This window comes from Buceros rhinoceros, unplaced genomic scaffold (assembly GCF_000710305.1).
Source record: "Buceros rhinoceros silvestris isolate BGI_N320 unplaced genomic scaffold, ASM71030v1 scaffold4111, whole genome shotgun sequence".
NCBI classification, from domain to species: domain Eukaryota; kingdom Metazoa; phylum Chordata; class Aves; order Bucerotiformes; family Bucerotidae; genus Buceros; species Buceros rhinoceros.
Genome location: NW_010392372.1, coordinates 1 through 11,365, shown reverse-complemented (window position 1 = coordinate 11,365; position 11,365 = coordinate 1). Strand labels below are relative to the sequence as shown.

The 11,365-nt window shown below is 49.4% G+C and overlaps 1 protein-coding gene across 1 annotated transcript in view; it reads right to left on the bottom strand.

The window, feature by feature from the left end:
* LOC104500729 (monocarboxylate transporter 2-like) overlaps nucleotides 1-11,163 on the bottom strand; it is a 25,355-nt gene extending 14,192 nt beyond the window's left edge. Inside the window, exon 1 of the mRNA XM_010144431.1 lies at nucleotides 10,947-11,163. Coding sequence (XP_010142733.1) covers nucleotides 10,947-11,163 — 217 coding nt within the window. The remainder of the gene's footprint in view (nucleotides 1-10,946) is intronic.
* Between the last annotated feature and the right edge of the window lie 202 nt (nucleotides 11,164-11,365).

Below are 11,365 nucleotides of genomic sequence, written 5' to 3'. Positions count from 1 at the left end.
TTCCCCCTTTTTGGTGGAACCTGGCTTGGATGAATTTCTGCTGAAATGTTTCTCTGCAGGTCTCTCAGAGAAGCCGCTGAGAGCTGAGACCCTGAAAGACTGACCCTGTAACCCAGCGGCCTCCATGCAACGTGGGTTTTTTCCAGGTTTCACAAGACTGACCTTCTGACAGGGTAAAGTGGCACAGAGCCATTGCAAATGTCGTATGTTTACTGGTAAAACAATTTGATGGCCATGCGGATGATAAAATAGCAACGCTTTAAAACTGCCCACTGCACGGGTCCTAGTGCTGGCAGATGTGGGACCACCAGTGCCGCCGTCACCGGGGTTCCCACAGGCAGCTCAGCTGTTCCCACTTCTCTGCCATGACAAGTGTCTCTAAAGAGCTGTTACTGCACAGGAACATTGGTCAGCTCCAAAAGAACTGCCCAGATAGTTAATGTTTTCCAAACTGCTGTGAAAACACAGATAGTACTGAGGAGCTCAGCACGACATGACTGACGTGGTATGTGGAGTCACCGGGGATGTAAGAAGGAGCAGAGCGTACTCAGCTGGGAGGAAAGGGGGGGAAATTATTTATACTAATAAAACAAAGTCTATCATTACACTAGTAGTAAAACAACGATGGGAGCAGGCCTGCAATTTCCTCAGTAATAATCTCATTCCCTTGGTGGAATAACAACACTGCCTTTGGCTTCGTAATTTATCCACCAGGGTACTAGCCTGTTGTAACAGAGCAACCTCCTCATTACCCCGCAAATGAAAGCAAGTGCCCCTGCGTTATTAACACACTGCCAGAATCCACCAGCCTCCTGAGGCGGAGGGCATCAGCGTCAGCAATCAGCACCCAGTAACGATGTACACCCTGAAAGGGAGGTGGCCTGAGAAAACAGGGGGCTCAGTCACAAAGGCAGGGGGAAAGGGTTGGGGGGTTTAAACCTGCAGCCTTTCAGGGTCTTTGCCTTGCCAGAAAAGAATTCCAAAGTCCAGGACCTGGGTAGCTCAGGTTTTTGAGCATTTGTCAGCAGAGCTTGGAGAACTGCTGCTTACCAGCTAACCCACAGTATCTGAGCCCTGCATGTGCCTCCTCCTGACCATCAGAGAAAAACTGGTGGTACCTGGCGATACCTCAGTGTATTATTAGTCTCAGGTAATGGTTTCAAATGGTTTGTTTTGCACCCACAATGGCTGAGGAGCCCCCACACATCCGGCACTTCCTCAGGTAGTGCTGCTGGAGACAAGACGGCCAGGCATGCCAGCACTGCAGGACAAGCAGCAGCGAGCAAATGCCCCAGGTGACAGCCAAGGTATCAAATACCCTTCGGACAGACCCCAAGAGCAGCTTCCAAAGACCTGTCCACCTGTAAACTGCCCTAATGCCTTCTGATAGCATCACTTTGCACTGTAACAAACAAGAAGGCTGAAGTCCAGCATATGCCATAGCAGCTCCAACAAGTAACCAGTCACCAAAGGTTCCTCTCTCTCTCTGTCATAGGTGAGGAAAATGGTCTGTACATTTTAAAGGGGCAGTGGCTGCAGTTTCAGCACAACTCCCAAGAGATGTATAAGCCACGCCTGGGACAGACTGCCTGGGCACACATTACTCGGTCATCACACTGGCCAGTGCAGGCTCCGTGGTGCTGGCTCTCCAGGGCAGGGTTGGCACCGTATCCAGCTGAGAAGGCAGTGGGGTGTAAGGATCTGCTGCAGAAACCAAGCTGCAGCAGCCCCCCCCCGCCCTGTATCCACCAGGCATGTCCTTGGGGTGCCTGGGACCCTGACCTCCCATCAGGAGCATATGCATTTGCCACAGCAGCATCCTGATGTTAAAAAAAGAAGAAAAATAAAGCAGATGAGGCCCAAGTTTCAGAAAGACAAAGCGTCCTCTTCCTTATCCAGCAATCTTATCTGATCAGTGCTTCAGCATTTCAATTTCCAGATTACACAGCTGACACGCGCTTCTCCTGCTGCGCACGGAGGAGCCACAGGCCAAGAGCTCCAAAAGTGGGGCTGGAGCCAAGGTCCTTCGTGTCACTTCGTATTTAGGCAATTAAATATCCACTCCTGCAAAAGGATGGCGTTGCAGGTGCCGAGCATGCAGCTGCCTGCTCTCAGTGGTTTTCCCGGGCTGCTGGTTTGGATCTCACCCACAGGTCACAGCCACTGACCTTCAGAAGGTCGTAACTTGATGGGTTTTTAATTCCTTTCGCATTATATTTTCACTAACCTTTTGCTTTGGCAGGACCGCAGACTTCCATCCTTTCTGTCAGTTGAAGCCCAGCTACAGAGCATGAGTTCCCTACGTGGCTGAAACACCTATTCCCCAAGACCAGCAGGCCTTCGTTAGCAGTATTAACACACCGCTCTACGAGCAAATCAGCCCCTACCTGGCCATGGCCTCCAAAGGGCTTTGTCCCCCTCCTGGAAGCGATACGTAACTTGACCAAGAGACCAGTTATGCTGGAGAACTGTGCAGGGGCAGAAACGCCGCCATGCTGTGGGACGGGTCGGTACCAACCCTCTCACACTCCTTCCTACAGCAGCACACGGAACGCGTGCCCTACTGACCAGGCGTAGAAGCTTTCACGTGTTTGAACTTCACTTGTAGGAGTGGATTATAACTTACTCCTGGGCTCAACACCTGCCTGCGAAGCATTAACAACCTCCAACCAAAACTCTTCGCTTTCTTCTTCCTAGTTCTAATTAATCTCAGTTTTTATTAAGTCTATCATATCTCCATTACTGCTGCCTGGTGACCTTACTAGCTCCAGTGAAGGGCAAAATGATAAAGCTTTGTGACCAAGTCCACGAACACAGAAATATTTCACCTGAACCTATAGTGCTATTATCGCTCTTAAGTAGAACAGGGCTATTTAAAAAAATAAAAAATACAAGCACATACATGGTGACCTTGCAGGGCTTGAGTGCTCTCTGAGAGCCAGGAGAAGTATATGAACCTGCAGCACCATCCATTACAGGAATCAAATCATTCCTCACCTGGCTTTCTTAGCAAAATCCGCAATCATAATGGTGCCGCTACCCCCGGGATTGCCCCAGCGTGGGAAGACGTCCTGTTTCAATGACACGGGGAGGCTGACTGACTCGTGGTGGGAGTCCAAGAGGTGGTGACAATAAGCAAAAGGCTCAGGTCCAGCACCGGGCAGCTGAGCCGCGGGTACACAGGGAGCACCTGCCTGGGCTTGGGCTGTGATGTCAGGCTGCTGGATATCCACCGTGGATAAACAGAGATAATCCTTTTGTTTCAGCCTACACAAAATGTCCAGGTGGGAATGCACATGCCTGGGGAAATCCTAGCGAAAGCCCTGCTTGAGAATTTTTGTTGGACCAATGCTGTAAGCATGTAAGCAGAGAGAGATGACAAGATATGTTACTGCAAACATTGCCTGTCCTCTCTTATAACCCTTGCTCAGCACTAGGGGCTAATGAGAAGATGCTCACGCTATTTCGGACACTCCCAGGTAACTGTGGCAGTCCCCAGGCAGTGAGACACAACACAGGACCCAGAGGACACAGGTCCTGGATTTTCTGCAAAACCAGCGAGCAGCCGGCTATGCACCGCGGATCTGCACCACATGGGTATGGGCTGAGCATCTCCCAACGCAACCCATGCCCAGGACTGACCTTTTTATTTCTCTGCTAAGCCCACGTTATAGAAAATGATGGGAAGCCCTGTGTGCAACCACTCAGGCATCACGCACAAAGGTAACATCTTTGCTTTTGAGGAGCAAAGCCACCTGTGTGGGAATGCACTGTCTTGGTGCTCTGGGTTTCTCAAAGAGCAAGAAGAAGTCCCAGCAGATGCTGCAGCAGCTCATTTCTCAGCACCAGGGGATGAAAACAGCAGCAACAGCATTCTCAGAAGGACTAGTGCTTTGGAGAGATTATTCCTTAAAGGCCAGGTTGGACGGGGCTTTGAGCAACCTGGTCTAGTGGAACGTGTCCCTGCCCATGGCAGGGGGGATGGAACTAGATGATCTCTAAGGTCTCTTCCCATCTGAACCGTTCTATGATTCTATCATAAGCTGGACAACAGCCCCGTAGGCTGCTCCACACAGGCAGAACAGCTCTCTTCCCCACAGCGAGGGGGATCCCCAGCCATTTGCAACTCCACACACGGAAAATCCACTGCAAAACACTGGGCAATGCACAACACATAATCTTGCCAGGCACCATCACTGAGCTTTTCCAGGTACAGCCTCCATGTGTCCGGGCACGTCCCGCCCTGGCACTTGTGGTCCATCAGGCAGTGTCTGAGCCAAAAGTGGCTTGAAGAGACCGTGCACCCCTGAGGCCTGGCCTGGGCTCTGTCCCCCATTTGTTGCTTGTCCTTGAAAAAACCCACACTCCACTTCCCATGCCTCAGTTTCCCCTTTTAGTGCTGTGGTACTTCACAACTATTTGCAAGCTCTTGGGACGGGTGGAGAGCCCTGGGTGAGGTATTTTGGAAGCAGAGAAAGTTTATATGAAGTTTGGACCAGACCAGAAGAGAACATTGGCAGTTTTGATTAAGATAAAAACTGCAGAATCAAACTCATTATTAATATGGCTTTCCGCCACTGCATGTTGTAAGGTGCTTTCTAAACCTGTCACTGCAATTTATCATGCTAGCAGTGTAATAAAATACAGCTATAAAATTTTGGAGTAAACGTTCAAGGTCAACGGTTGACTTTCAACTTCCCAATCTCTTCCTTGCTGCTTTAGCAGATGCTCTATTAAGCAATTACAAGCTCTAGGAGAAAGTTTCTTTGGAGAAAAGACTCAGTTGTGGAGCATCTTCGAATATTTAATCCAATTACAAAACCATAAATAAAAAGAGTAATAGACAATAGCTGGTTTCAGGATAATGCTTTTGCTTCAGAAATGCTCTCGTTTTTCTTCTGTTTGCAAAAGGTGGGTCTCAGCTCCTGTCTTTACAAAATGGGTGATTCCCTAATTTTATAGAAATTTCAATCTGTAAGAACAGCACTCTGGAGATTTTGGGGGGAGTATTACAGTAGCACATAGCAAGTCTGAGAACAAGACTCCACTGCACTACACAGTGAATAAAAACAATGTATGGTCGTGAGGGAACTTAGCTTTTCATGTATTAACATCTACAAACCGTATACAAACATAAACAGGGCTTAGCTGCACAGTGATTGCACAAGAAAGGGTGAGATTCTTCAAAACGAGGAAAAAAAAATCAGATATCTCTTGCTCCAGCCCCAGCTATTGAAGCTTATCAGCTGAAATGACTGCTGAAATGACAGGATCTGGTCTCTGAGTTTCACTCAGATGAGTTCTGTTGCTTCATTACAATGATGAAAGAAGCACCTTGGCCACACAGTCACCATTTAAAAAGAAAAGAAAAAAAGAAAAGAAAAAACCCCCTGAAGATGCAGATACTGTCCAAGGTATTAAATTATTCTCTCTATTCCAGCAGACATGCCAGAAAGCCAGCTCATTGTTCAAGCTCTAACAGTTGGCCATAATAAAAGACATTACTTCTTCCCACAATCCTTACCTCTCTTATAGCCCTAGAGGAGACCATAACAGCTACAAGAACATTGCTGCTGTTAAATTAGTGGCACCAGTATTTCTTCTTTTTAGAATGTTTGGCTGCTTCCCCCAATGCTGAATAGGGCAACTAAATTACTAGCAAATTAATATTGCTTATCTTTTCTTTCCTGGGAGCTCAGCTGCCTCCTGCTTTCCCTGGGTAATGGTTATTCCCTGGGGACTCATCTGTGGCCCAGGTTGAAACGTGTCACACTTAAAAATGGGAGAAGCGCAGCTCAGTTTGCCATTGTGACCATGACATGGGCACACAGCCCAGGCTGGGAGGTGTGAAGGCCAAAGTCTTTCATTTTTGCAATTATATTATTTGAGATTGTCTTCCCGAACAAAACTTACCCCTGTACATGAGGCAAGATCTTGGGAACCTTGGTCTTGCGTTGACACAGCAAAGTCCAAGGGGGTGGTTGGCAAAAGGAAACCCTGCCAAGGGCAGGCAGCAGCACGACGGGTGTGCTGTGATGCTCCACATTTTGACGATGTTGGTATGTCCTTGTCACCCCCAGAGCCTGATACCTGGGAGCTGAGGTGCAGCTGCAAGAACCTTTAGGGAAGGGTGGTGGTGGCATCTCCCCTGGTCCCGTATGGACAGATCCTGGGTCCTTTTCTTTCCACCTGTCAAAGGCTCTGCTCTGTAATACTTTTCTCATGAATGAGCTCTTTACCCATGACCAAAAAAAGTAGCAACCCTGCAAAACAGAAATCCTTCTCTATCAGATTGATAGGGTTTCACCCTGCAGGGTTTGGTCAGACAGAAGCAATGTTCCTTTCTTCTGCTCCTCACTCAAAACCTCCCAGCTTGCCTTCCGCAGCTGGGAACACGGAATTGCTGAACACGAGGACTGGCGAGAACTACAAGTGCCCTATCATAAAGTCCAGGCTATCCACTTTACTGCACACTAATCTGTTTTACTACTTGTATTATAGTGACAGAATTGTTTTCTGCAGCCTAGTTCAGATTAAGAAACTGGGGGATAAGACACATTAAAACTTCTGCAATATATATGGCCAGAGCCTCGGCTGGTGTAAAACAGCTTCCTAGGGGAATGGAGCAAAAAGTGAAGGGCAGAAACAGCGTCTGCCGCTGATTTTTCAGTCTTGATCTGAAAAATTGGCACTGCCCTGGTGCTACAAGACAAAGCCTCAGGTGGTCACTGCAAATCTGCATCCATGCTGTCAAAGTCAACAGAGCTACTCCAGTAGAGATGCGGGTTAGTTCACCTGAGCGTTTCCAGAAAACACACTTCATTTGCATTATTTACAAAATGCAAACATAAGTTCTGTTACACCATGAGCAGCACAGCCTAAAAACAAGTCCCCACACCGACGTGCGTGCCAAGGAAATGAGGGACCGTTTCCTGAAGATGTTTGCAAACAAAAGCTGTTGTCAGTGAGAGCATTAGACCCTTTGCAGGCTGGCAAGATGCCGGGCAGCACGGCTGCTCCCGGGGATGGAGGGAGCCAGGCTGGCTGGCTGGGTCAGTCCTCGTGGGGTACATCCCTGTGCTCAGGTGCCAGCCTCGCTGTCCTGAGTCCTGGCTCTGAGAGCCATGGCAGAGCTTGGAGACATGGCCAGACACTGGGGAGAGGACAGCAATGCTACAGCCTTTCCCTAAAGCCAACTGGGCAAACAGTGGAGGAAAGGAACTTTCCTTGAGGACTCTTGAGGAAAGCTTTTGATCTACGTGGCCACCTTCCAAATCATGGATATTTGCTGCTGCTGCAGCAGGGGGAAGGGGTGGAGGTGAGGCAAGTTGCAGGCTTTCTTTTCACAGCTGTGATGCCCACATCTGACACCAGCAAATTCACCGCTGGACCCCTCCACCCCCCTCCAGGGCAAAGGGCCTGATGCCTCACGCAGGAGATGCTCAGTGCACCCAACATGGTTCCTGTGCAATTGCAGCCTGCCCACCCACATCTGCACATCCACGCAGGCTGGGACAGTCCTGCCTCATCACTGACAGAAAAGCAATGGAAGGAATGGACAAGCATGGCAATAATTACCTGGTTTGGTAACTCTGCTTGTTACTCAGGACTATCTCAAAAGTTTTCTTTGGCATTCTTAGAATTTCTGTTTTTCAGAAGAGATTAGCAAAAACCTAATGTTAAACTACTTTCTAGTTCTTCAGCAAAGTAAATGAAGCTTCGCTGCACAGGCATCCTCAGAGGTGTAACAGGCACCGCTGCAGACTTTGGCAGCTCACAGGAACCAGTACCCCATTCCTTTAATGAGAATTTCCAGATCACCAAAGTGGTTCATAAGTCAAACTCACTCTGGCATTAAATGCCCAGTCCATCAAATTTGATGTGGTAAATACTCTTGGGCACGTGCGTCTCATTTACTTCTTGCTCTGCAAACTCCCACCACGGTCCTGTCTGCAGCCACCAAGCGACTCAGCTTGTCAGCCTGGATCGCTGCAGAAAGAGGAATGATCAAACAATCATAAATCTTCTTCAAGAGCAGAGCAGAGGAAGCGAGGACTATCAAATAGACATAACTCTGAGCAACTGCAAGACAAGTGGGAGGGTGCAAAGGTACAATCGCCCGCAATTATGTCTAACGGCGCCCAGTTGTATCATCCCCCATATCACCGTATAATAGCATGAGGGAGGGTAACGTTAAAGCTCCCTGCAAAAAGGCGGGATAATTAATGGGGATAAAAGTCCACTACAGCATCCCAGGCACAGAGCACATGGCACTGGCTTGAACGCTTGGAACAAAGAGAAGACAGTGGGTTGAAAAGTGTGCAGATGAGCGAAGGCAAAGGAGATCAAAGCAGCATTTCCCCTGCTCCAGTGCCAGCTTGTTGGCTGTGACCTGCACCCCAAGAGCCTCCAAGCTGCCCATCTACACCCCTGTGAGCAAGTTCAGGTCCCACCAGGTGGAAATCTGCGGAGCATGCTCTTTGCTTGGTCATGGTCAGGGACAAAGCATCTTTTCCATACTAGAGGGGGGGAAGACATATTTTTACTGGAAGACAAAGCAGAGCTGGCAACAACCTACAGAGGCAGCAGGGAGCCCCCAACCTACAGGTAACTACTTCGGCACATTTACTGCAGCCTGCCAGGCCAGGCGCTGGGGTATCATGTCAGCACATGGCAGTCTGTGGATGGGACATGATTTTGGGGGCTGCTCCATCAAGGTTTCTGCCCACCCCATGGCAGAGCAGGTTCTCCCACTGTTTCACTCTGGATGAGGGTGGTTGAAAGATCATCATGGTGCCTTGAACCCCAGCTAACATCTACCCAAGACTGAGGAAGTAACAGCATTTCCACAGGAAGGAGGTTTGCACTGTATGACACTCTAAGCTACTGGGAAGATAGAGAGAAATGTGTTAGGGACCCAGTGGTCCCTGCTCTCCATGAGACACATTTCGCACACTCACCTATATCAAACCCCAACCACAGCCATCCCAAGTGGTGTCCTAATTTTAGTACCAGACCACGAAATGTACAGCAGCCTCCACTCATTCACATCATTTGGTATCAAATATTAGCCAGCTCTGACTTCCAAACCATGCAGCTGCCTAGACACTCATCTGTAGGCAACTAACCACACCAAAGGCATGAGCTGCCTGTTTTTCCTTTTTTTTTCCTGACTTCTTCTCAGACATTTCACATAATTTACCCCAGCCCTTTAAAACAGCATTTAAGTAGCATCTAGACGAAAAGCAGTTCTCCCTCCTGCCTCCCCACAGCAGGCTTTCCCTCCCCCACCCTTTTCACTGCAGGCTGCTTATTTATATTGCTGGGGATGAGGCAAAAGTGCTTTTCTCTGTATTTAATAACAAGTCCCAGTGGAAATCCATCCCAAGGCTCAGTGTTCCCTAGGGCTCAGGCTCAGCATCCCATTGGGGGGCTAAGGGAGTGGCCTGGGACAACAGCACTGTCCTAACTGGAGGATTTCTCTTTCTAAATTGCTGCTTGGTTTTTGCCCTCAAAGCACTCCACTTGTGGGTTCTCATATAACAACTCAGCCCTTGCAGAGCTCCTCTCCATGGGACCAGGTCTCTACAATGTGTCACAACAGAGTGGATTACGATAGGCTCAGATTCAAGCATCACTTCCACTTTACAAACCTTTATAAACCATATTTACTTTCATCACCAACTGTGCTCTCCAAAAAGCACTACAGTGCATTATTAAGAGAAAAAAATCCCTTTTTAAAAGCAAAGAGTATTTTCAGAACTGCTTTAATAGCCAGGACAAACATGCAAGTTTCCTGCAATTGCAGAGCATGGTTCCGGTCTACCTCCCATTGCAGAGTCAATCAGAGGCAGGCCAAGTTTTTCATTGAGACATGAAGTGATATCAAAATCATAAAAAAAAAAAAAAAGAGCAAAGTTCCATGCACTGCTTTGCAGCTGACAAGAAGGACTGAGTGCGGTGGTTTCACTGCTGTAATTATAAGCTGCCACAATAAGGAAGCAGCTACTTCATTTATTGCTCTACTCCACACTCACCTTTGGCTGAAACCCAGACCCAGCTGTTTCACACCAGCCTGTTCTCAGGACAGTTTCACTGATGCCCATGGAAAACTTTTATAGGTAGTCTTCTGATTTTGGGGTAGGGGACCACCACTGCTACCCTCAGCAACATGCCAGCTCTGGGCCACGCTGGTACTTCACAGCCTCTCGGGTGCAAAGTTACCAACCTGTGTCAAAGCAAGGCAGGGGGCTGCCAGTGTCTCTTTGAAAGAGCTCGCCTCTCCCCTCGCCACTCGGATACAAGGAGCAGGGCTGGTGCTCCTGCCTTTGGGGGTGCTGTGTGACAGGACCAAGGCCACATTGTGTTCACGGTGCCAGAGAAATGCCCTGACACAGCCTGCAGCTGGCAGCATGGCTGGGGAAGGGGGTGCAGCAATGGGACACACCACTCAGCTCAGCCTCTGGTGCACAGCGGACTCAGCACCCCTTTATAAAGGGTTCCGCTTAACCCCTCACCCGTACCAGCGGAATGAGCCCTGTTCCGAAAAGCAGCAGAGGTGCTGCAAACCCAACTAGAAATAAAGGGGATGTCAGCACCAAACTGGTCACAGACCACATTTTCAGAGGCATTTGGAATGTCTCCCAAGCCCCAGAAGGCACCTACACCTGCTGGACCCAGTGACAAATTCGGAAGGTACCAGGCCTGTTTGAAAACCCCAACCAACACCAATTTACCTCTGAAAAGCTGCCCCTCAGCCCTTTCAGGCTCCATATACCCCTTGCTTCCCTGAGGGACATTGAAAACGCAATCAGCAAATAAACCTGTTGACAGCGCCCATGCGAAGGGACGCTGCTGCTTGCCCCCTACGCTGGCCCACAGAGGAGATTTCTGGCTTATTTCTGCTTTTACACGCTGTGCCAAGGGGCTGGTGCGGGTTTACTCACCTGCACCGTACGTCGTGGCCAACATGATGGAGGACACCCACGCGATCTCGCTATAGGACGTGCCAAAGAAATCCTGGATTTCTTTGAAGAAGATGGCTAAGCCTTTGGGGAAGGCGTACGCGAAGCCGATAGAAATGAAAGCGCCGAAGACCACCGCCCAGCCCCATCCACCGTCCGGTGGGCCAGGGGCTTGTCCCGCGTTAGTGGGGGGTGGCATGGCTGGTCTGTGCGTGGGGGTGCCCGGCGCTCCTCGGAAAGCCCTGAAACACAAAGCGCAAAGGCGCGGAGTCAGACGCTGCTCCCCCAGACCCCCCGATTGCAGCGACACGGTGCAAAGGTGCAGAGCCAGTCCTGGAGATGCTGATCCCCGGCCCCCCAGCCTGCAGCGCCAGCATCGCCCCAACGCAGCTTCAATCCAT